Source organism: Polypterus senegalus, chromosome 1 (assembly GCF_016835505.1).
Source record: "Polypterus senegalus isolate Bchr_013 chromosome 1, ASM1683550v1, whole genome shotgun sequence".
Classification (NCBI taxonomy): domain Eukaryota; kingdom Metazoa; phylum Chordata; class Cladistia; order Polypteriformes; family Polypteridae; genus Polypterus; species Polypterus senegalus.
The window spans coordinates 148,085,193-148,112,615 of NC_053154.1; the positions used below are offsets into that span (position 1 = coordinate 148,085,193).

Sequence of the window (27,423 nt, forward strand, 5' to 3'; positions counted from 1 at the left end):
AGCTTACCTTATTCAATTACTTTATCTATGTTAAGACATTCTATTAGACAGGTTTTAAGTTCTGTAATGACACCAGACCTGCTGATTCCTTTTTTCACATGGGCATGTACCACATCTAAAACATGTTGTACCAATTAATGTCAGAACAGGATCCTCAAGGCAATGGTCAAATATACATCAGAACAAAATGATTAGCTACACAATAAACAACTTTAACCAGTTAACATAATGATGTGTGAATACAAGGTTGCCATGTTGTAAGCAAGGTGTGAAGATCCCAAGAATCATTGCATACATATTAAATTACATGCTGACATTAAAACACATCATTCATTTATTTGCTGAAGCCACTTACTGAAATACAAAGTCATGGGGAGTTACTGCCTAAGAAAGAAGAGCAAGGGTCAATGCAGGAAAGAATAAACACTAGACATACCTCTATGTGCTCACATAGTGTTAATCAACCTAGCATGTTTATGACATGAAGCAAAATCCAGAAACCTAAAAAAACAACCCATGCTGATGTGCGGAGAACATGCACATTCCACTCAGATAGTGCCAGGGATAGGATATGGATCAAGAACATCTGATCCCAAAATGAGAAGAAACAATGTTCAATCGTGCCACCATCCATATATATCACCTAATTAAAACGATTTTAGGTATACTGAAATTATAGCCCTTACAAATAATTGTACATTTTTTACCCGAGTCAAAAAGCCATTAAAGGGTGCATATATATGGATGTTGGTACACACACACACATATATATATATATATATATATATAAATATATAAATATATATATATATATATATACATATATATATATATACATATATATATACATACACACACACACAGTGGAACCTCAGTTTGCGAGCATAATTCGTTCCGGAAACATGCTTGCAGTCCAAAGCACTTGTATATCAAAGTGAATTTCCCCATAAGAAATAATGGAAACTCAGTTCCACAACCCAAAACTATTCATATAAAAATGTTTAATCTATAATAATAAAAGGCAAAGCCCTCACTCACTCATCACTAATTCTCCAACTTCCCATGTAGGTAGAAAGCTGAAATTTGGCAGGGTTATTCCTTACAGCTTACTTACAAAAGTTAAGCAGGTTTCATTTCGAAATTCTACGCGTAACGGTCATAACGGTCTATAACGTTCGACGACGTCCGCCATGTTGAACTTTCTTATTTATGGCCCCATCTTCACGAAATTTGGTAGGCGCCTTCCCGCGCTAACCAAACCGATGTACTTACTTATTTCAATGGTATGACGCCACTGTCGGCCGCCATATTGAACTTTCCAACGTCACCAATTTTCAAACTTCCCGTGTAGGTAGAAGGCTGACCCCATCTTCACGGAATTTGGTAGGTGGCTTCCCTGCTCTAACCAAAACCGATGTACGTACTTATTTCGGTGGTATGATGCCACTGTCGGCCGCCATATTGAACTTTTAACGGAAACCGATGTCCGTACTTATTTCGTTAGTATGACACCACTGTCGGCCGCCATATTGAACTTTCCAACATCACTAATTCTCCAACTTTCCGTGTAGGTAGAAGGCTGAAATTTGGCAGGCTCATTCCTTACAGCTTACTTACAACAGTTAAGCAGGTTTCATTTCGAAATTCTACGTGTAACGGTCATAACGATCAACAACGTCCGCCATGTTGAACTTTCTTATTTACGGCCCTATCTTCACGAAATTTGGTAGGTGGCTTTCCTGAGCTAACCGAAACCAATGTACGTACTTATTTCGGTGGTATGATGCCACTGTCAGCCGAGATATTGAACTTTCCAACATCACTAATTCTCCAACTTCACATGTAGGTAGAAGGCTGAAATTTGGCAGGCTCATTCCTTACAGCTTACTTACAAAAGTTAAGCAGGTTTTATTTCAAATTTATGCGTAATGGTCATAACGGTCAACAACGCCTGCCATGTTGAACTTTCTTATTTATGGCCCCATCTTCTCGAAATTTGGTAGGCGGCTTCCCTGCACTAACCAAACCAATGTAATGCACTTATTCCGGTGGTATGATGCCACTGTCGGCCGCCATATTGAACTTTTCAACAGTCTTTGTTACTTATGGGCCCATCTTCAAGTTATTTGGTACACGGGTTCCCAACGCTAACTGAATCCTACTTACGCATATATACGCCCATAGCCTGCACCTCGGTCACGCGTGAGGTGGCGTTGTGTCCCCCATCCCAACGCCTCCCACGTTGTTGGCTGGCTACCTGCCTATATAAGACTGTCCGTCGTTCCGGTCTCTACATTCCCTTCCTTGCTTCGCCACGGGATTCACGCCTCCCTACTGATAACTACAGCCCTAATTTGTTTAATCCACGGCTTCTCCGTTGTTTTATTGTTTGTTTATTACAATTATAGGTATTGTATAGGTATTTTACAATTACTTTACATTGCTCAGGTACCCATTTCCTTTATCATTCCAACCCCCATTACCATGTCTATCGAGATGATCACCATCGATCAAAGAACTGTAACTTACTGAGTGGTTTCCATGCCCGGAGATACCACCTACCTTTTCCATTCTCTTTGTTACATATTGCACGGCCATATCAGGCTCACTCTTGATATCCGGAGGAAGATTCTGTCTTATGTATTGAATGACTGGGACAGGTTCAAGGTGTGGACTGATGACGTACAGGAGATAATTAGACTACACAGGAGCACTAGAAGAGTGAAATGCTTAAGCCCTTCACCTATGGTTCTGCATGTGAGTTGATGGCTGCCGCTGAATTGTTCGGTTGTCGCTTTCAAGTGTACCAAAATGGCCAAATAGTTTACACCTTTCGACAACCGCCAATGCTTCTTAAACATCTTAGATTCACAGGTGACGATTTCAGTAGTGGACACTTCGATGTTTATGAATGTTTAAACACTCAAAAGCTGGATGTGATTTTATCAATAAAACCGGTTGTGTGCTTACAACGCTTGACAGATGCCAAATGTCACTTCAACACAACAAATCCTGCAAATACTGTCGTCATTGAAACAAACCATGAAACTCAAATCGATTATGACAGCAGCAATCCAAGATGTGACATTTGAGACAAGATTACTGTTCACATGGCCAACTGTACGTTACATGCTCAAGAGTAAGCTCAGCGCACAGCTTGGTCATATTACAACCGGAGGGCCGAACTCACAACGTGGTATACAAAGAGATCCTTAACAAATAATTATTGGCATATTTTCCCTCAGTTTAAAAAGGTTTAATTTTCTTCTTAATAAAAATTTTAATGCAGTACTTCGCCACAAGCGAAGCGCGGGTATTTTGCTAGTACAAAATATAAAGTAAAAATACATAAAACAAGTTAACCTGCACTTTGCCTTTAAAAAGAATCATGGCTGGTGTGAGTGAGTTTCTAAACTCTTGTGGGATTCCACCCAATTGGACAACACGTGGAAGAGTGTCCCAAAGCAATCGCAGTCTCCCAGCGCTGTAGCAGTTTGCCGTAAAAGCGTATCCAAAAAGATCACGGACATGCTATAAGAGCCTGCCGTCAATGGTTGATACAAGTAACATTATAAAGATCCCGCTACAATAAATAACCGCGCTGTTGCTGTTTCAAGCTGAATAAAGCTGGTGTTGTTAAAGTACTGAGACTCAGCTTCGTGTTTTGGGGCGCAAGACGGGGACTCGCACTTCACAGCGCGCGCGCACACACACACACACAATACTTTAGTAAACACTATATGCTCGTATGCATGTTGACTATATGAGTGAGGCACACAGACTCAGAGGGAGAATAGGAGATGATTGCCCAAGAGAGAGAGATAAGGAGAGAGACGCGCGCGAGCAAGAAAGACAAGAAGAGAGAGAGATGCGTGCGCGAGCGAGGGAGATAAGGAGAGAGACGCGTGCCCGAGCGAGAGAGATAAGGAGAGACGCGAGCGAGAGAGAAGAACCATCAGCTCAGTTGTGATCACATGACGCTCAGCAGACAAAGTGTATCCATACTACTCGTATTGCAAGACATCGCTCGTTTATCAAGTCGGATAATTTATTAAAAAATTTAGCTCATCTTGGAAAACACTCGTAAACCGAGGTTCCACTGTATATATATATATATATATACACATACAGTGGGTACAGAAAGTATTCAGACCCCCTTCAATTTTTCACTCTTTGTTATATTGCAGCCATTTGCTAAATCATTTAAATTCATTTTTTCCCTCATTAATGTACACACAGCACCCCATATTGACAAACAAAAAAAAATAATTTTTGAAATTGTTGCAGATTTATTAAAAAAGAAAAACTGAAATATCACATGGTCCTAAGTATTCAGACCCTTTGCTCAGTATTTATTAGAAGCACCCTTTTGAGTTAATACAGCCATGAGTCTTCTTGGGAAGGATGCAACAAGTTTTTCACACCTGGATTTGGGGATCCTCTGCCATTCCTCCTTGCAGATCCTCTCCAGTTCTGTCAGGTTGGATGGTAAACGTTGGTGGACAGCCATTTTTAGGTCTCTCTAGAGATGCTCAATTGGGTTTAAGTCAGGGCTCTGGCTGGGCCATTCAAGAACAGTCACAGAGTTGTTGTGAAGCCACTCCTTCGTTATTTTAGCTGTGTGATTAGGGTCATTGTCTTGTTGGAAGGTAAACCTTCGGCCCAGTCTGAGGTCCTTAGCACTCTGGAGAAAGTTTTTGTCCAGGATATCCCTGTACTTGGCCGCATTCATCTTTCCCTCGATTGCAACCAGTCGTCCTGTCCCTGCAGCTGAAAAACACCCCCACAGCATGATGCTGCCACCGCCATGCTTCACTGTGGGGACTGTATTGGACAAGTGATGAGCAGTGCCTGGTTGTCTCCACACATACCGCTTAGAATTAAGGCCAAAAAGTTCAATCTTGGTCTCATCAGATCAGAGAATCTTATTTCTCACCATCTCAGAGTCCTTCAGGTGTCTTTTAGCAAACTCCATGCGGGCTGTCATGTGTCTTGCCTCTCCTCAGTGTGTGGACGTAATTTCGGTCAGTGCAGTGATTTATCTATATATATAATTCACTAAGACCATGGCAAGCAAGACGCATAATTGCTAAGGAAGGAAGAGAAGGTAACGAAGGTAAAGAAAGCGATTGTTAAGGGATATTAGCTAGCGGGATGGCGCGGCACATGATGATATCATCAGGCTGAGTCAGCACCGGCTTGCTATGGAGTGTATTATTACAGCAGTTCACAACACGGCCAGCTTTGAACGGAGTGCTCGACTACTGTCATTATTAATTTGAGAAACAGCGATCACAATTGAAACGAAGAAGGAAATTGTTCGAAAATATGAGAGTGGCGTTCGTGACCGATCTCGCTAATATGTACAGCATGTCGAAATCCACCATCTCGACAATTTTACAAGAAAAGATTTGCGTAAGGAGGCTCCTTCTAAACAATAACCACCTTCAGTTTCATTCTCCTCCTCCTCCCTTCCTGCAGCCCAAAGATGTCAAATTAAATGGTGAGTACAGTATGAAATTGTTGTTTCTGGTAGGCTAGGCACTTTTTATAACTTTTTGGTTAGTACATTAGAAAAATTATTGGTGTTTTGGTAAATTATGCGCATTATACAATACTTTTTTATTATGAAAAGGTTAAGTAAATGTTGCTGTGGGAGGTTTGGAGTGCATTATGGGTATTTCCATTATTTCTTATGGGAAAAATAGTCTTGACTTACAACCAACTTAAGTTACAACCTGCCCTCACGAACAAATTGAGTTTGTAAGTCAAGGGTCCACTGTATATATATACATATATACAAACCGGATTCCAAAAAAGTTGGGAACTAAACAAATTGTGAATAAAAACTGAATGCAATGATGTGGAGATGGCAAATGTCAATATTTTATTTGTAATAGAACGTAGATGACAGATCAAACGTTTAATCCGAGTAAATGTATCATTTTAAAGGAAAAATATGTTGATTCAAAATTTCACGGTGTCAACAAATCCCAAAAAAGTTGGGACAAGTAGCAATAAGAGGCTGGAAAAAGTAAATTTGAGCATAACGAAGAGCTGGAAGACCAATAAACACTAATTAGGTCAATTGGCAACATGATTGGGTATAAAAGAGCTTCTCAGAGTGGCAGTGTCTCTCAGAAGCCAAGATGGGTAGAGGATCACCAATTCCCACAATGTTGCAGAAAGATAGTGGAGCAATATCAGAAAGGTGTTACCCAGCTTAAAAATTGCAAAGACTTTGCATCTATCATCATCAACTGTGCATAACATCATCCGAAGATTCAGAGAATCTGGAACAATCTCTGTGCGTAAGGGTCAAGGCCGTAAAACCATACTGGATGCCCGTGATCTCCGGCCCTTAAACGACACTGCACCACAAACAGGAATGCTACTGTAAAGGAAATCACAGAATGGGCTCAGGAATACTTCCAGAAACCATTGTCAGTGAACACAATCCACCGTGCCATCCGCCGTAGCCAGCTGAAACTCTACAGTGCAAAGAAGAAGCCATTTCTAAGCAAGATCCACAAGCTCAGGCGTTGTCACTGGGCCAGGGATCATTTAAAATGGAGTGTGGCAAAATGGAAGACTGTTCTGTGGTCAGACGAGTCACGATTCAAGTTCTTTTGGAAATCTGGGACGCCATGTCATCCGGACCAAAGAGGACAAGGACAACCCAAGTTGTTATCAACGCTCAGTTCAGAAGCCTGCATCTCTGATGGTATGGGGTTGCATGAGTGCGTGTGGCATGGGCAGCTTGCATGTCTGGAAAGGCACCATCAATGCAGAAAAATATATTCAGGTTCTAGAACAACATATGCTCCCATCCAGACGTCATCTCTTTCAGGGAAGACCCTGCATTTTCAACAAGATAATGCCAGACCACATTCTGCATCAATCACAACATCATGGCTGCGAGGAGAAGGATCCGGTACTGAAATGGCCAGTCTGCAGTCCAGATCTTTCACCTATAGAGAACATTTGGCGATCATAAAGAGGAAGGTGCGACAAAGAAGGCCCAAGATGATTGAACAGTTAGAGGCCTGTATTAGACAAGAATGGGAGAGCATTCCTATTTCTAAACTTGAGAAACTGGTCTCCTCGGTCCCCAGACGCCTGTTGAGTGTTGTAAGAAGAAGGGGAGATGCCACACAGTGGTGAAAATGGCCTTGTCCCAACTTTTTTGGGATTTGTTGACACCATGAAATTCTGAATCAACATATTTTTCCCTTAAAATGATACATTTTCTCAGTTTAAACTTTTGTTCCGTGGTTTATGTTCTATTCTGAATAAAATATTAGAAGTTGGCACCTCCACATCATTGCATTCAGTTTTTATTCACAATTTGTATAGTGTCCCAACTTTTTTGGAATCCGGTTTGTATATATATATATATATATATATATATATATATATATATATATATATATATATATATATATATATATATATATATATATATATATATATATATATATATATATATATATATATATACACATACATATATATACACATACATATCTTCATATCTATATACATATATACATATCTACATATACACATATACCAATCTACATCATATATACACACACATACATACAGTGGTGTGAAAAACTATTTGCCCCCTTCCTGATTTCTTATTCTTTTGCATGTTTGTCACACAAAATGTTTCTGATCATCAAACACATTTAACCATTAGTCAAATATAACACAAGTAAACACAAAATACAGTTTTTAAATGATGGTTTTTATTATTTAGGGAGAAAAAAAAATCCAAACCTACATGGCCCTGTGTGAAAAAGTAATTGCCCCCTGAACCTAATAACTGGTTGAGCCACCCTTAGCAGCAATAACTGCAATCAAGCGTTTGCGATAACTTGCAATGAGTCTTTTACAGCGCTCTAGAGGAATTTTGGACCACTCATCTTTGAGAATTGTTGTAATTCAGCTTTATTTGAGGGTTTTCTAGCATGAACCGCCTTTTTAAGGTCATGACATAGCATCTCAATTGGATTCAGGTCAGGACTTTGACTAGGCCACTCCAAAGTCTTTATTTTGTTTTTCTTCAGCCATTCAGAGGTGGATTTGCTGGTGTGTTTTGGGTCATTGTCCTGTTACAGCACCCAAGATCGCTTCAGCTCGAGTTGACGAACAGATGGCCGGACATTCTCCTTCAGGATTTTTTGGAAGACAGTAGAATTCATGGTCCCATCTATCACAGCAAGCCTTCCAGGTCCTGAAGCAGCAAAACAACCCCAGACCATCACACTACCACCACCATATTTTACTGTTGGTATGATGTTCTTTTTCTGAAATGCTGTGTTCCTTTTACGCCAGATGTAAAGGGACATTTGCCTTCCAAAAAGTTCAACTTTTGTCTCATCAGTCCACAAGGTATTTTCCCAAAAGTCTTGGCAATCATTGAGATGTTTCTTAGCAAAATTGAGACGAGCCCTAATGTTCTTTTTGCTTAACAGTGGTTTGCGTCTTGGAAATCTGCCATGCAGGCCGTTTTTGCCCAGTCTCTTTCTTATGGTGGAGTCATGAACACTGACCTTAATTGAGGCAAGTGAGGCATGCAGTTCTTTAGACGTTGTCCTGGGGTCTTTTGTGACCTCTCAGATGAGTCGTCTCTGCGCTCTTGGGGTAATTTTGGTCGGCCGGCCACTCCTAGGAAGGTTCACCACTGTTCCATGTTTTTGCCATTTGTGGATAATGGCTCTCACTGTGGTTCGCTGGAGTCCCAAAGCTTTAGAAATTGCTTTATAATGTTTACCAGACTGATAGATCTCAATTACTTCTGTTCTCATTTATTCCTGAATTTCTTTGGATCTTGGCATGATGTCTAGCTTTTGAGGTGCTTTTGGTCTACTTCTCTGTGTCAGGGAGCTCCTATTTAAGTGATTTCTTGATTGAAACAGGTGTGGCAGTAATCAGACCTGGGGGTGGCTATGGAAATTGAACTCAGGTGTGATACACCACAGTTAGGTTATTTTTTAACAAGGGGCAATTACTTTTTCACACAGGGCCATGTAGGTTTGGATATTTTTTCTCCCTAAATAATAAAAACCATCATTTAAAAACTGCATTTTGTGTTTACTTGTGTTATATTTGACTAATGGTTAAATGTGTTTGAAGATCAGAAACATTTTGTGTGGCAAACATGCAAAAGAATAAGAAATCAGGAAGGGGGTAAATAGTTTTTCACACCACTGTACATACACACACACAAATTATATATATATGTGTGTGTGTGTGTGTATGTATATATATATATATATACACATACATACAAACATACACACAGGTATATATGTGTATATATATGTATGTGTCTATATGTGTGTGTATAGCTTTGGTCACTGAGTGCAAGGGAAAAATAATAAAATGTAGTCTATAAGTTATTAAACAGTAAAATATTAACGTTTTAAGAAGTAAAGGTACATTGAGCACTACTGGATTGGTTGCGGGTAAACTACATTTTAAAGATGGTGTAACAGAACAGGTAAGTAGTACTAACAGCAGCTAAAATGTATATGGATCATCTCTCGGTAGTAGATCCCTTTTGAAAGGCGCTACACGATGGCTGTGGTATAGAAATTACATTTTCTATGTGAACGTCCAAATTTCTGCCTCTGGTAATGTGCCTTACCAGCATTACCAGCTATTAAAGAAAATTAGTTTTGTGTCCTCTGCAGTGTTAAGAGAGAAAGGCTTTGGTTTGGGATAAAAGGAAAAAAGGTGTAAAGAAAGGAAAGTTACCTTTTCTTTTATATAGTGTAGATAGAGGACTTTGCTGACGATATGAGCGCCTTTTGGGGACAGTCGCGGTGGGTCTTGTGTAGACTGGTAAGACGTCCCTGCCATTAATCGGCTGTGATGGCACTGTTGGTCCTCCACTTCTGTGCATGTCTTCATAATCCGAGCTGACGATCTCATAATCGTATACGTGCAAAAAAAAGTGTGAAGCGCCTTAATATTAGTTTGCCGTGGTGTAGAAAAGGGGTCCCGTGTTTGCACTTGTCTGGGCTATAGCTCGGGGGAGGATGAAAAAAATTAAAAGTGTTCACTTTGACTTAAGGCAGAAGCGCAGTCAGCGTCTCAAAGGCCGGCACAGCTATGCGCGTGCGCCGGTTGCTCGACTTTTGCAGGGCAGGAGACGCCACTTTTTGCAGACACGTTCACGTGATCAAGTCTCCGTGCTCTTTGGAGGTCATTCATATATATATATATATATATATATATATATATTAGCAAAATACCAGCGCTTCGTAGCAGAGAAGTAGTGTGTTAAAGAAGTAATGAAAAAGAAAAGGAAACATTTTAATAATAACGTAACATGACTGACATTGTCACACACATAAACATATATATACATATACACACATATATACAGTATATATATATATATATATGTGTGTGTGCACAAAACCACGTTTTTATCAAGGCTTCCGTCGGGTAGTCTTTTGAAATGAAATTTTTTTCCAATCAGTAGTAGCAACGCGCTTTCTTCCGACTGTTACATTTTTGTAGCTCTGATGTGTACATCAATGTAATCGGTGTACCAGGAAATCATGCATTGACAGAAGTTTCCCTTTGCTTGGAATGCAAAGTGTGATTAAATGCGTTATTTTTTAACACGTTATGGAGCACATGCATTGAAGCTTCTCAGCTGTGCTTGTGCTAAGAAAAGGAAACATTTTAAAAATAACGTAACACGATTGTCAATGTAACCTTTTGTAAGTAGTGCCTGGAGGATTCATAGTGTGGAGATACTGTAGAGACAGCGTGTGTATTAACTTGTGGATTTGTGGAGTATTTGGTGGCAGTGTCACAAAGTTGGTTCCGCAAGACTGTGTTAGCTGCGGAGCTCAGCTCACAGTGAAATGAGGTGAATGGGAGGGGAGATGATGACGTAACTCCCCCACCCGCCTTAACTGTCAATCCCCCCACAAAGACAGTCTCTCGGAATTTGCATAAGCACAGCCCTTCACCAGTAATTTTAACTTAGTTACAAAGTGATCAAAACTCTCATTTATATCCTGCATCCTCTCATTAAACTTGTATCCCGCATTAGCCGTGGGCATGACAAATGCCAGCGGCAGCCTGTCTATGAACTTAATTTAAACTTTAAGTTTAAACCGTGCTTTGTTTCCGAAGTAGCTGCACTCATGAATATGGTTCTATGTGTGACTCGCTCGCTTCTTATTGTTTCGCTGCCTTCTCATTTATATAATGCATGTTTTCTTCAGCGCTTTTTGGAGCTCTTCCTTGTTTTCTACGTATTGCGTTGACAGTCAGTTCACGTGATTACGTGGGAGGCGTGATGATGTCACACGAAACTCTGCCCCCCATGGCCATCGAGCTCAACTCCATTACATTATATGGAGAAAAATAGGTTCCAGTTATGACCATTACGCGTAGAATTTCGAAATGAAACCTGCCCAACTTTTGTAAGTAAGCTGTAAGGAATGAGCCTGCCAAATTTCAGCCTTCCTCCCACACAGGAAGTTGGAGAATTAGTGATGAGTCAGTGAGGGCTTTGTCTTTTATTAGTATAGATATATATATATACACATATACATACACACACACACACAGACATATACACACATATATATATATATATACACATATGTATATATATACACATACATATATACATATATACACATATATACATACACAGTGCATCCGGAAATTATTCACAGTGCATCACTTTTTCCACATTCTGTTATGTTACAGCCTTATTCCAAAATGGATTCAATTCATTTTTTTCCTCAGAATTCTACACACAACACCCCATAATGACAACGTGACAAAAGTTTACCAGAGGTTTTTGCAAATTTGTTAAAAATAAAAAAAACTGAGAGATATCATGTACATAAGTATTCACAGCCTTTGCTCAATACTTTGTCGATGCACCTTTGGCAGCAATTACAGCCTCAAGTCTTTTTGAATATGATGCCACAAGCTTGGCACACCTATCCTTGGCCAGTTTTTGCCCATTCCTCTTTGCAGCACCTCTCAAGCTCCATCAGGCTGGATGGGAAGCGTTGGTGCACAACCATTTTAAGATCTCTCCAGAGATGTTCAATCGGATTCAAGTCTGGCCTCTGGCTGGGCCACTCAAGGACATTCACAGAGTTGTCCTGAAGCCACTCCTTTGATATCTTGGTTGTGTGCTTAGGGTCGTTGTCCTGCTGAAAGATGAACCATCGCCCCAGTCTGAGGTCAAGAGCGCTCTGGAGCAGGTTTTCATCCAGGATGTGTCTGTATATTGCTGCAGTCATCTTTCCCTTTATCCCGACTAGTCTCCCAGTTGCTGCCGCTGAAAAACATCCCCACAGCATGATGCTGCCACCACCATGCTTCACTGTAGGGATGGTATTGGCCTGGTGATGAGTGTTGCCTGGTTTCCTCCAAACGTGACGCCTGGCATTCACACCAAAGAGTTCAATCTTTGTCTCATCAGACCAGAGAATTTTGTTTCTCATGGTCTGAGAGTCCTTCAGGTGCCTTTTGGCAAACTCCAGGCGGGCTGCCATGTGCCTTTTACTAAGGAGTGGCTTCCGTCTGGTCACTCTACCATACAGGCCTGATTGGTGGATTGCTGCAGAGATGGTTGTCCTTCTGAAAGGTTCTCCTCTCTCCACCTAGGACCTCTGGAGCTCTGACAGAGCCACCATCAGGTTCTTGGTCACCTCCCTGACTAAGGCCCTTCTCCCCTGATCACTCTGTTTAGATGGCCGGCCAGCTCTAGGAAAAGTCCTGGTGGTTTCAAACTTCTTCCACTTACGGATGATGGAGGCCACTGTGCTCATTGGGACCTTCAAAGCAGCAGAAATGTTTCCGTAACCTTCCCCAGGTTTGTGCCTCGAGACAATCCTCTCTCGGAGGTCTACAGACAATTCCTTTGACTTCATGCTTGGTTTGTGCTCTGACATGAACTGTCAGCTGTGGGACCTTATATAGACAGGTGTGTGCCTTTCCAAATCATGTCCAATCAACTGAATTTACCACAGGTGGACTCCAATTAAGCTGCAGAAACATCTCAAGGATGATCAAGGGAAACAGGATGCACCTGAGATCAATTCTGAGCTTCATGGCAAAGGCTGTGAATACTTATGTACATGTGCTTTCTCAATTGTTTTTATTTTTAATAAATTTGCAAAAACTTCAAGTAAATTTTTTTCACGTTGTCATTATAGGGTGTTGTGTGTAGAATTCTGAAGAAAAAATTTAATTTAATCCATTTTGGAATAAGGCTATAACATAACAAAATATGGAAAAAGTGATGCGCTGGGAATACTTTAGATAGATAGAGAGAGAGAGAGAGAGAAATGTTTCTACAACAACACAATTTATTTACATATCACGTTTTCATACAAATGATGTAGCTCAAAGTGCTTTACAGGATGAAGAAAGAAAAATAAGAAAAAATATAAAAAATACAATTAGGCAATACTAATTAACACAGAGAATAAAATTAAGGTCCGATGGCCATTGAGAACAGAAAAAAAAAATTCTAGAAGGTTAATCAAGATCACGCATACAACAAACCATAAAAACTTCTCTTTACATAACCAAACATATAGTTTTGGGAGAAAAAAATTCAAATATTCTTTAAGACTCAAAAAATATCGGTGAATTGTTTATTAATGTTCATAAGTCCCAGGTTTACCTTTCTAAATGGCTTTGAAGGTGCTGCACAGAATCCATGATTCAATTCTTAGCAATCAGTTCTGGGTTGAGTTCAAAATAAACAAAATTATAAATAGCCAAAACAAAAATTGTGGCCTATACGAAGTTCTCACGTAAAGAAAATGACTAAAATGTTTTGCAGTTTTGAATGGTCTTAAATTACGACAGCACAGCACTTAGTGTTGCTCCCTTACAACTCCAGAACCCTGGGTTTAAGTCCTTGTCAATGCCCTGTTTGCATAATTTCCTCACATTTATTATGAGCTCTCTCCGAATACTCCAGTTTTTCTTCCACTTCCCAAACGTGTGTGAGATATGGCAATTGGTAATTCAAAAATGGCTCAACAGCAATATGTGTGTGTGTGTACAGTCCAGATAAGGCTCTCTTACATGTGATGCTGCTGGAATATGTTTCAGACCCCAACGACTTTGAAATGCATTAAATGAGGTTGACAAGGTAAGGGTGAATATTTCTTTAACTTGCTGGTAACAAAGTAAACAATCAGAGGCTTGTTCAAGACTATATAGGTTCATTTGTTTGCTGTTGTATTGCTGCCATAAGAAAGTCATTGGGTGGGGAGTGCTCAGGAATGAGTGTGAAAATATCTGAAATTAAATTTAATACAGCAAAAAGATAAAGTGATTGATAGATGACAGGTAAGTTTTTTTCTAGATCTAAATTTAAGAACAATGATATGCAAATTAGCTTTGATGCCTCAGACATTACTCTACAGTCAACTGCCAGCTAATAAAAATGCTTAGACATTATAGCAAAAAAAAAAAAAAATTAGTGAAGTAGAAAATCTGTATTTTCAGGTGAAAACTTGGAAGTATCTCCTGCAGGCTAAATTACAGAACAATTCTCAATTTACCAAAACAGTTTACATATAATTATCCATCAATAAAATTCAATAAATATAACTACAATAATACATTTATGTAACGCTTAACTGATATTCAAAGGGTTACAATAGAAGCAGAAATAAAGAGATCAAAAATAAAACCTAATATTAATATTTCTCATTATGGCTTCATTTACACTCTACCAACTTTTATCATGATGTACTCTGGTTTAAACAAGATCTTTGATCTATGAAAGGTCTTATGTATTGATTAAAGCCCTAAAAGAGTAAAACATGGTTAACGTCTCAAACCTTTTCTTATGAAGATTATGCTGCCATTTACAAGGAGAGTCTAATACAGGAAAAATGCACTTACTACTCTTATAAAGCCTTCAGTTTTAGGGAAACCTCAGAATTTTATTAGATCACTCTGATGACATTTTGTTTCCATTGGCCCAGTCAAGTCAATTCTTTAGAGTATCTTTCATCATTAAGGTGTTCGCTGTTGTGTCTGGTTTCATTTATAATTTATACATTTGCCCTTGGCTAAATTATTCACCATGAAAGGTTAAAATTTTGACAATCGACATATAAATTTACACACACCAAACATTTCCATATACAGTGTTACGCCCTGACAATTTAATTTATCCTTGAAATTAAACATGCACCTGGAGGATAAGCACATTTTTGATAAGCAATGATGAATAAACACTATAGTGCTTCTCACTACCACTACAGACATCCTCAGTTAAGCTGCAAGTTTAACATGGTCAGTCCTTATCTTTCTCAACAGAAATGGGGATTCTTTGTGTAATCTTAGATTTCACATGTTCCTTTGAATCTCACACTTGGCACATATCTAGAACAGCTTTAATTCACTTAAATAAACATGCCCAGGTTCTGCTCTTACCTGAAATAAACAGCAGCTGAGACCCTTCTTCGGACCTTTGTAATATCCTACTTGGTGTTTAACTACAAGGAATCAGGAGGTTTTGGTAAACACAAAAATCAGCTCATGGGGGGTCTTGATGTTGCAATATGTTACACCTACTAACACATGCACTGTGCACCTTAGTGCACCAACTTCTATTTATAGGTGACTAACTTTCAGTGTTGTCAGATCAAACGTATCATATATGCTCACTTTAAGTGCATTTGCATTTACAACTGTAACTTTACAGCATTTTCTTTCTCTGAACTGTTTCATTTCCATACTACATGTTTTGTTCTATTTACTCTTGGTGCATTTACATGAACTGTATTTTTTTTTCTCTGTTAAAAATGCACAGTGTCCCAGTGTGCTGTAAGAAGGTATTTTTAAGTAAAATGTATTGTTATTTTATAGAAGTATTAATAACATTGCAGTTCAGAGTTAGCACAAGAAAATAAAACTGGAATAAACAATACTATAAATTATAACAAAACAGTTCTAGATTTACAGTAGAGTAAACCAGATATAACATATAACTAAAAGAATGTGTGGAAAAAAATTACTGTTCAGACAGACGTCAAACAGAGATGGAAAAGGTTAGCAGATCAGTGTAAATACTAAAACAACCAGGAAGAGTAACTGTTCAAGCAGGTAAGATTTACATGGGAAATCACAAGAAACTCCCAAAGTACTTACAAAAGTGATACAAAACACTTAAACCTCTGTAACAACAGAAAGGGGGCTTATGTGTAAGTCACACGGGGCTTACTTACACTTTCTGAATATGCTTTTTCCATTACATTTTTGTGGGAACCTGAAGTCTAGGGTACTTGTCACAAGGCTAAAACCAGATCTGTATGGGATACCAATGTACCACAGTGCACATTCACACACATACAGTATTTATCCTTGCTCATGCCAAGTCATTTTAGAGCTAAATATTAACTTTGCATACCAGAATTCCCACAGAAAACCCATACAGGCATAAGTAAAGCATGCAAACTCTACACCATGAGGCAGCTGAGCTGTAAATAACTTGCGCAAAAAGAATTGGTTCTTTAATTATTAATTAATGAATTAACATGAGAAACTAAAGATAATTCACAACGGGGTGCTGTTCACGCTTATCATCTGTGGCCTCATTTACAAAACTGTGTGGAATTGAGTGTAAAAATATGCAAACTCCAAAATCAACATGAAAATGCATATGCAAAAAAAAAAAAAATCTGCCGTACACACATTTTACCCTAAAAACAAAAAAAAAAAACAACCAATCACCTTGTAAATGTGCATATATGAACATGATATTTATATATATAAAATATATATATGGACTATGCTAATCAACCTCATACATATGCAAAAATGCTGCTGCAGAATGTAATTGTCTGACATATCAAGACAAAGCCACCCGCTTTCAAGAGTAAGTGGCTGCACTCTGCAACTGAGAGTGTAAGATCATGAGTGGCATTATAGCACCTTTCCTCTGCATTTTGGGGGTCAGGGAAAGTCGGCATCTAGCTGGCACATGTAATGACGTGATTGCTGACATGATGAATAGTACAGGCCTTCCAAAAAAACTAGGAGTTCAGCCAGTTACCTTACCAACAAGCCATTCACCATGTACAATACCATCACATTTGTCGAAGCTACTTTGCTTCAAAATAAGTGAATCATGGGTTGACCCAGGCCACCAAGCTATAATGTTTTTCAGTCTCATCTTGGCACCAATGTCTTTTACATTAATGGAATGTCAGTGCTCAACAAAAGCAACATCGTTCTTCATAGGTGTTCTTATTGCAATAAATGTGTAGTAAATTTCTCAGATTACTTTAGGAGAACTGAACACTGCTACAAATTACCTTTTTACGTTGGCAAAAATGTTTTACATATGTGCACACACACCATATGAAAACTGGGTGCGTGGCCTTGCTGTGAAGGTTAATGACTTCCAGCACAGTGGGTATGACGGAGTATAGCTTGCCTGAGATACTCCTGACCTTTCGGCCAGTTCCTTGAGAAATAACAACATAAACTACGTATATAAACTAACAAATAACCAAAAAAGTTCTTCAGCACAAATAAGGGAACTAAAATACAGCCTGTACATCATATTTTTCACTTTTGAGGTGTAATATGTTTCTCATGCCAATGCACATTATAATAATGGTTTGATGATATGTATTATTATGTGTGTTAGTTATTTTGCTGGTTTGGCTGCACTTCCCTTCTTGCTCAAGGGTGTCATCATTTCCCAGTTTCCACAAAATTATGTGTATGCATGGGTAAGAGATGCCATAAATATGTGCATGTTCACTAATTAAGTTTTCCTTTTTAAATCCTGATGTTTGTGTGGACAGTTACATATTCACATTTCAAACCTCTTTTTGTGTGCACGCAACTTTTATAAATGTGGCCTCTGGTCAGGCATATTTGATCTGAAACAACCTGTAAAAACACAACCAAGCAGACTCAGAATATAAATTGTATATTCAGAAAATATAATACGAACAAAAATTGTTTCACAAACAATACAGCATAATAATAAAAATAATAGTGATTTTAATATGATGAGATCAACTTCAGATCTGTGCAAGTGTATTGTCTTTACTAAACTAAAACCTGCTCTCTGCAATATGCACAACATGATCACTGCATACAAAAAAGCAACATTTTGATTTTACCTGGAGGTGTTGGATGATGCATATACTTAAAATCTGGCTTTAAGGCATGTTTCCACACTGAAAATTTAAAAAGAACAAGGTCAGATACAGAATGGACAGTTCTGACAGAACCATGCCTGAAACACTGGGTACCTACAATTAAAGTTTTAATTTCCATAATGGATGAGTATTTTTTCCCACATCTATTAGGTCTCACTAATGGTCCCACATACTTGAAAATCCCACATCTCTGCCTGAAAAAAGATTCCTTTTTGTCTTGCCTACTCACTATTTTTTACTTCAGAAATTTTCTGAAGTGGAGACTGATAAACCGTAAGGTGATGTAAGAAATGTAACCCATGTCTTATTAACTTAGTGCTATAGGATACATTTTTGCTGGCAGTAATTGAAATTACTTTATTATATTTATTACCAGTAACGGCATACTGCATGATAACGTGCAGTGAATACACTTGACTTGAGCATTCCTAGTTTTCATCCTCTTTCTCTGTACGTTTAGCATTCATTTGCTCAGAGGTTGATGCACTTGCTGCTTCCTGAGCAGCTCTTCTTTTCTCCACCCTAGCGGCCTGCTGCTTCTCTTCTTTTTTCGACATCTTTTCGTATTAAAACTGATTAAGTCAGTGTTTGTGTTGCAATTACTTAGTACGTTTCCTCAATTTTTCAAGATGGGGAAGTGACGGCGAAGGTGCTAGGGATGAGAATGGTGCCCGTATGCATGTGCTGCATGGCCTCCCATCTGTCCCCTGCTGAAAGTCAATTCCACAATAAAATAAAAATAGGAATAACCTTGGAGGTCAATCATCACCCCTAAAGTGGATAGTAGACGCCACGTAGTACATGTGCACCAAATTTCAGGTCAATAGGTCAAACGGTTTGCGAGCTATGGGTGATTTAAAATTCTGGACAGACAAATGAACAGCCACGGTAGCGTATTATATAAGAAAATAATATATAATATTTTATTTATAAGCCACAAAAATGTAATTAAGTTTTTCTCCTTCAGCAATGTGTGGTCAACTTTGCTGTGTACTTCGGGTCATTATCATGTAGGATGGTGCACCTTCTTCACAAAAACAACTTTCTAGCACAGGGTAGCAGGTTTTCCTTAAGAATCTATATATATATATAAAATTGACGAAGTCGCCCGACCATGGGGTACGCACGACAGAGCCCCGCACGCCCACTCTAACCCTCCTCCCTCGTCCACCCTCGCTCTCAAGAACTTATCCCTACCGACGAAGCAACTTTCACCAGCGTTGACTCCATCGTCACAGACGATCCTGCAGATCAACTTTCATTCCCTGAAGAATTTCTTAAAGTTTTACTCCCACTGGCGTGCCTCCGCATAAACTCAAAATTAAAATTGGTTCAGTCGTCATGCTCCTCAGAAACCTCATGCCAGCAAAAGGTCTCTGTAATGGCACTAAACTTTCTGTTACCAGCATTCACCACAATGTACAGGAGTGTAAAACTATCGCAGCTGCTACCTCATAAACTGTCCTTATTCCCTGGATTTCCCTGACCCCATCGGATTCAAATTTGCCTTTTACTTTTACACGCAGACAATTTCCTGTTAGATTGGCCTTTGCAATGACAATTAATAAGGCACAGGGTCAAACTTTCAAAAAGATATGCCTGTATCTGCCAAAACCAGTTTTCAGTCACGGACAATTGTATGTTGCTTCTCTCCAGAGTTCCATCTTCTCATTCACTCTCAGTCGTATCCTCAAATCCACCCCTTTTGGACAACTGTGTCTTTCAGGAAGTGTTCACTCATCAATAAATAATTATGTGGCGTATACTAGGCTGCGGGTTGGCTAGTTTGATGGTATTTTGCTGACTCCATTTTTCCATCTATCTTAAGTGCCACAGTCTCTGCTGTAGAGAAACACCTCGACAACAAGATGCTACTAACCCCGTTCTTTACTGTAGGTATTGTTTTCTTTGGATGGTAAACTGTATTGGCTTTCCATCAGATATACCATTTGGCATTGACTCCCAATAGCTCAATTTTGGTCTCATCTGACCATAACAACTTTTTCCATTTGGCCTCTGAATCTTCAAAGTGCACTATGGCAGACCTCAATCGAGACTTGATGGGGCCTTTCTTGAGGAGTGGCTTTTTTTCTTGCAACCCTCCCATACAAGCCACATTTGTGGAACTTTTTTGATGATGTTGTCACATGACCACTCTTTGCAAAAATTACTGTAACTGCATTAAAGCTGCCATAGGCCTCTTGGTAGCCTCTCTGACTAGGTTCCTCCTTGCTCTTCTATCCAGTTTGGAGGGACAGCCTGATCCAGGAAGGGTCCTAATAGCACCAAACACTTGCCACTTCTTTATTATGGACTTCACTGTGCTCCTAGGGACTGATAAAGCCGTTGAGATTTTTTTTGTATCCATCTCCTGCCTTGTGTCTGTCCACAACTTCATCCCTGAGATCTTTTGACAGTGCCTTGTCACCCATAGTTGATTGTTTGCTTTCAGTTGCACTTCTAAGCACTGGAATGATACAGGAATAGGTGTTTTTATGTTGAACTAATCACAATGATTACAAATGAGCACAGGTGGAAGCCAATTAGCTTGGTGTGCAATAGAGAAGATGATCATACACCTGGTTTAGAAGTATTTTTAGGAGGGGATGATCCTTTTAACCATCTTTGCGATTCTGTTGGTTTCGGTGAGAACTGTTACCATATCATAGCACTATCGCATCTTTCACTTGGCCGTTATAAGTTGCATGGAGTAAATACAGCTGGAAAAATATTTTTGTGTATATCTTCATTTCAAACTGCAAAGCAACAAAATGTGAATATTTTGAAGGGACGGCTCTTTTCTATACCCACTGTGTGTTTCACTAGTGTTTCATTAGGAAAAGAGGGCAGGATATTATTAGTGAGTTAAGTGAAATTTTATATTATAAAAGTATGCATACATATTGGAAAACTCTGGTATAGCCCTTCAGAATTTTCATGCCCAAAATGTGACTGTTTCTAATGAGTACTTACAGTGCTGAACTGGCAACCCACCTATGGCGAGTTCCTCAATTTTGCTAGGACAGACTTCACATACTTATGTTTGAACTATTGTGTGTTGATAACTAAATGTAATACTGTATAGTGGGTCATCTCTTCTTAACAAAAAGAGATTAGAAAAGGTGTAAATAAAAAAAAAAACTTCTCTAGACTAAAAGTGATGAGGAAAACAAATGTTTTATCATTCACATTGTCCAAAAGAAAACCCGGGCTGAAGCTTGTTGCACGAATTGGGGATTCTAACTTATTTTGTTCTGAGTGAGAGTCTTGTACTGGCAATCCGTCCAGAGCTGGTTCATCCCTTGCGTCAAATACTCCCCTGCTGATGATTGCATACTTCAGTGGTGTATTTTTTACTGTAATCTTAAAACGAACAAGGCAGGTGGTTCAATGAAATACAGCAATGAGCCTTCAAAGCTAATACCAACTGGACGGGTTGTGTTGCGAAACTCTGCATAATACGTTAAGCACTGCTGACTGTTTTGAGGTGTTCCTGTTTTTCACTAATTGCTACACAAATGCATTCCCAAACAATCGTGGACCAAATTGGTTAATACACTCCAACTTTATATCTGGCTTTGAACGTCGATCTGCGGACAGCCCAGTTAATCCTAAATTCAACTCTATACACTGCAGGCAGAGATAACGAGCACCTCCTTGCATTTACTAAAAGCAAGTAAACGCTGGCAGATAAACATTTGGTAATGGCGATACTGAAATGTTCTGAAACCGAAAACATATTGCAAGCGTAGGAAGTACAGGGTTACTGTGAGAGAGGGCTCGGCGGCCGATTCTTTCTCTGCCTCCTTCGGGTTACTAAAACACAGCACAGTATAACGCATTTAGCACGTAAACGTGACGCCTAAATTTTGATAATTGTAATAAAAGAAGATGAAGTCAGTCACTTACCATCGCTTTATTTGTGTGCAGATGCAGGGAAGCCGTGAAGCTAAATACCCGAAGGTTAAAAAGAGGTTTCGTTTTCACAATGAGCAACTGCGTCGAAGCCCTTCCGATTCCATCACCTGGCTGCCACATTAAGTTTGTTTTTTACCCTTATATGAAAAGGAGCATTTCTCCTTAAAGCTTGGAACGCAAAAGGCACCTGTCACGTTTGACAGGAAGGTCTGCTTTTACAATTCAAATACATTAACTAAATAATTTTATATAAATAATTCCTATAGTTTTAAAGGAAAAAAAGACAAACCAGTTAATTAAAACTATACTAAAAGTCAATGAGTTCAGCACTTTTTAAAATAACGTGAGTAGAATTCCCCATGCTTTGAGTTTTACATTCAGCAGTAGGTATGCGAACGCTGCCAAAAATAGCAGCTGTCATTATTACTCTGGCAAGACAAGGGGCAAATTATCATAAAACAACATTGGGAATGACGCCTCCCTGCACACTCTCTGAAAGTACGCTTGAAAATTTTTACATAGTTTAACACAACTGTGCTATATTCCCGTGCAAGAGCAAAATTACACTCCTTTCTCACGCCTCTTCCTGTCTGCAAAGCAACACACAAACAAACAAGTGGCACCCTCACACAAGCTTGGCGGTGGGAGCCGAGTGTTTACCGTGATTGGACGCGCTTCGGCGTGACGAAACACGCCGGAAATGTATGATTGGTTGTGCCCCACGCGGCAAACGGGGGCGGTGACTACAAACTGACGTCTCGGTTGTCACGTACTGTAGAACGCGGGCGCTGACGGAATTGATTGATACTTTTTTACTCGTATTACTTTTTTCTGTATAAATAATTTACAATGTTAGGTGTTTTAACCGTTTCTAATTATTTTTAATGCGAAATTAATATTAACTGGCCGATAAAAACCATAGTAGTTCATTACAATAATTATAAAACGTCAGACTTTATCCTTTACATTAACTGACACTAGGAGAGTTACACGCAAATATTTATGCACAAAAATGTAATTGTTGATGTACTTTGTGATTCTTGTGTATTTTTAAAGAAGAGTTTAATTGTGTTTAAAAAGGCATTAGACGTTTCATCACATAGCTTTTATTTCAGAAATAAAGTTTACTTTAAAATAATTTCTGTGTTATAGGTAACAGATTTTATTCTAATTTACCAATGTAATTTTAGTTTCGATTTATTTAATTGATTGATAATTATTTAATGGAAACAGAGAAAAGTTTTACGGATTATGGACAGTATAAGATTTACAGCTTTTATGGGTCCATTGATCTCTTTTCTAAACTTCCTTTTTTGAATATCCTATCACAGCAGGCAATGCTCCTGCAGCACTAGCTACAAGAATCCATACAACAGGGCATCCTCCCTCTTTTGATTCCTGTATAGAATCGTCAATTCATCTGTGAAGTACCTTGAGGAAATTCCATCCATCCATCCATTTTCTAACCCGCTGAATCCGAACACAGGGTCACGGGGGTCTGCTGGAGCCAATCCAAGCCAACACAGGGCACAAGGCAGGAACCAATCCCGGGCAGGGTGCCAACCCACCACAGGACACACACAAACACACCCACACACCAAGCACACACTAGGGACAATTTAGAATCGCCAATCCACCTAACCTGCATGTCTTTGGATCGTGGGAGGAAACCGGAGCGCCCGGAGGAAACCTACGCAGACACGGGGAGAACATGCAAACTCCATGCAGGGAGGACCCGGGAAGCGAACCCGGGTCTTCTAACTGCGAGGCAGCAGCGCTACCACTGCGCCACCGTGCCGCCCTTTGAGGAAATTCACCCACATATTAGACAAAGGTGTGAATGCTGCACAGACTGGTAGTGTCTCTAGACAGCTGTCAGGTAACCACTTTCATCAACCTTCTGCAAAATTAGTGACTAAACATGATAATGATGGGTGTGCCTGGGGCATGGGCACTATAAGAATGGCACAGGGCAGGAAAGAATTCACTGGCAGCCTCCGTGGGAGACGGAATAGCATTGAGAACAGGATAGGCCTCACCACTGTTACTAATTATGGCTAATGTGATGTTATTACATAATGTTCACAAATCTGTTTATCCTAATTTAGGGGCATGGCTGGAGAGGGTAGAGACACTCCTGGAGGCATTAGGAGTAATACAGAAATCAGAAAAAATGACAGGGTAGCAGCCAATCACAGGCTCTACTTGGCAAACAGTTGCACAGAGCTAACTTAGAGTCACCAAAAAAATTACTTATACAGTAGAATAGAAAAGATAGAAGCATATTTGTACCCTGGGAGAAATTTGACTTTTTACAGAAGTTCCTTACATAAATAAATATACACACACATTATGGTCTGAACAAACACCAGCATAACTAAAAAGAAAGAAAATTAAAAAGAAAGAAATCTTCTGACTTGATAGTTAAAAGTCATAGTAAGGCATTATGCAGGAATATTGGTGTTAGTATAAAGGAATCTCAGCACCGTTTCTTTACACACTGCTGCTGAATAGCTTGCTGAAAGTTCTCAGTATTAGTGTTTCAGAGACGAAGTACAGCATTGTTCATAATGGCACTTGGTTTTGTTTTAATTTCCCCTTTCATTACCATTTCCAGTAGGCTTACAGTGTTTCTCATAACCTAGTTTACACTTTTCATTAGCTCCTTGATTAGGTGGGCATCTGTTGAAATGATGTTTCCAGCCCAGCACACCACAGCTTAGAAAATCGCACTGGCCATCATTAAATTGTAGAAGATGTGAAGGATGTCACTCCCTATATTAAACAAACACAGTCTCCTAAGAAAAAGCAGCCTGCTCTGCCCTTTCTTATATAGTTCCTCTGTGTTCTGAGACCAGTCCAACCTTTTGTTGAAGTGGATCCCAAGTACTTGTAGGAGTGCAACACCTCTTTATCCACTCCCTATATTGTGACTGGACAAAGAGTTTCTTTGGTGCAGCAAAAGTCAATAAACTAGTTCCTTGACATGACCTAGCATTATATTTATAGTTGGAGGTGTATAGAGTAAACAGAAATGGAGGCAGGACTGTTCCTTGTGGTGCTGCAGTGTTGTTCACATCTGTATCAGAAAGACAGTCCTTGAGCCTCACAAAACTGCAGTCTGCTCAACACATAGTCTATTATCCAGAATACTTTAGGCCAGGGGTCCTCAATCCCAGTCCTGGAGAGCCGCAGTGGCTGCAGGTTTTTGTTCTGACCTGGTTGCTTAATTAGAAAGCAATTCTTGCCAATAAAGCACTAACAAGCTATGAAATTAAATTAACTCTGCTATGTCAGGTCATTCTCATATCCTAGATTTTCTTTCCCTTTCTATCATGCAAATGATTTGAAGGCTAAAATGGACGAGTAATTCTCAGTCCTTCACTTTTTTCTCTTCATTTTTCTTCCAAGTATTTAATTAAACCCAGTAGTGCAGATAAATACACACGGGTGTAAATGTAAATAAGCTAAATGGAGAAATGCTGCTCTCTCTTGTCATTTGCATGTTATTGATAATAAGGAGCAATTAAAATAGTTGTTTAAGACAAAATTAAGCAATAAGAGCTCAAAATCACTAAAGTGAAGCAGAAGTGTTACTTTAGCAATAAGTGCTTTTTATTAAGCAACTGGGTTGGAGCAAAAACCTTCAGCCACTGCGGCTCTCCAGGACCGTGATTGAGGACCCCTGCGTTAGGCTCATCCATCTGCATAACTCTGAGTTTACCCCTTAACAAAGATGGCTGGATGGTTTTTAAGGCACTGAAGAAATAAAAATCATACTCCTCAAAGTTCTGTCGGCTTTGTCTAGGTGAGAATAACCCTTGTGGAGCAGAAGGGTAATTGCATCCTCCACTCCAGTCTTTCTCCCATAGGTAAATTGCAGTGGATTCAGGTGGTCTACCACAAGAGGACTCATATTGTCCAGAGCCAGCCTCTCAAAGGTCTTCATGTTTGAGGTGAAGGTGACATGTGTGGCTTTCACAAGCGCAAAGTGCTTCAAAAATATTCAAACAGGTATAAAATGAATAATAACACAGACAAAAAATCAAATTAGTACCACTGTAGGCAAAGAAATACCAAACATTACATTCCAAATAATAGATTAATTACAAGAAATACTAAGTTCTGAAATAGAATAAGAAACAACAAACAGGGAAAATACAAAAAACCAAATTCTATACGTTTATCAAATTTCAAAAACTGAAATCTCTAATTCACATAATTATTCAGACCATTAATTCAGTACTTTGTAATAGAAGCTCCTTTGGCAGCAACTGCCGGTTCAAGTCTTCTTAGGCAAGTCTCCGCAAGCTTTGCACACTTGGATTTGGATTGATTATCTCATTCTTTCTTGTAGATTCTCTCAAGTGGCATTGAATTGGATGGGAAGTGTCTGTAAACTGCTACCTTCAGGTCTCTCTGCAGATGTTTTATAAGATAAGCCTGGGCTTTGGTTGGGCCACTCAGTGGCCATCAGAGATACGTCCTGAAGCCACTCCAGCATTGTCGTGCTGAAAGGTGAACCACCAACTCATTTTGAAGTTTCATGCATTCTGGAACAGGTTTTCTTTAAGGACCACTCTGTGTTTAGTTGTATTTATCTTTCCCTCGGTACTGTCCAGTCTCCCTTTCCTTGACTTGAAAAGCACCCCATAACACAATACTGCCACCATCATGCTTCCCCTTAGAGATACAGTCATATGAAAAAAGTCTCAGCCTGCATATTAATTTTCTCTACTTTCAACAAAAAAGATAACAGTGGTATGTCTTTCATTTCCTCGGAACATCTGAGTACTGGGGTGTTTTCCGATCAAAGATTTTTAGTGAAGCAGTATTTAGTTGTATGAAATTAAATCAAAATGTGAAAAACTGGCTGTGCATAAATGTGGGTCCCCTTGTAATTTTGTTCATTTGAATGCATGTAACTGCTCAATACGGATTACTTGCAACACCAAATTGGTTGGATTAGCTCGTTAAGCCTTGAACTTCATAGACAGGTGTGTCCAGTCATGAGAAAATGTATTTAAGGTGGTCCATTGCAAGTTGCGCTTCCCTTTGACTCTCCTCTGAAGAGTGACAGCATGGGATCCTCAAAGCAACTCTCAAAAGATCAGAAAACAAAGATTGTTCAGTATCATGGTTTAGGGGAAGGCTACAAAAAGCTATCTCAGAGGTTTAAACTGTCAGTTTCAACTGTAAGGAATGTAATCAGGAAATGGCAGGCCACAGGCACAGTTGCTGTTAAATCCAGCAGGTCTGGCAGGCCAAGAAAAGTACAGGAGCGGCATATACACAG

The 27,423-nt window shown here is 39.3% G+C and overlaps 1 protein-coding gene across 5 annotated transcripts in view; it reads right to left on the minus strand.

Moving 5' to 3' along the window:
• Positions 1-22,432, minus strand: part of LOC120533408 (transcription factor Dp-2-like) — a 116,420-nt gene extending 93,988 nt beyond the window's left edge. For 2 of the 5 annotated variants that reach the window (XM_039760329.1, XM_039760311.1), the window contains exon 1: positions 22,119-22,431. Coding sequence is in view for 1 of the 5 variants with exons in the window: in XM_039760294.1 (XP_039616228.1) it covers positions 18,171-18,192 (22 nt within the window). In the remaining 4 variants the exon portion in view is untranslated. Of the gene's footprint in view, positions 1-15,465; positions 15,528-18,170; positions 18,228-22,118 lie in introns of those variants that run through there. The other 3 variants (XM_039760294.1, XM_039760320.1, XM_039760338.1) reach the window with 3 other exon arrangements.
• Positions 22,433-27,423: the final 4,991 nt, after the last annotated feature.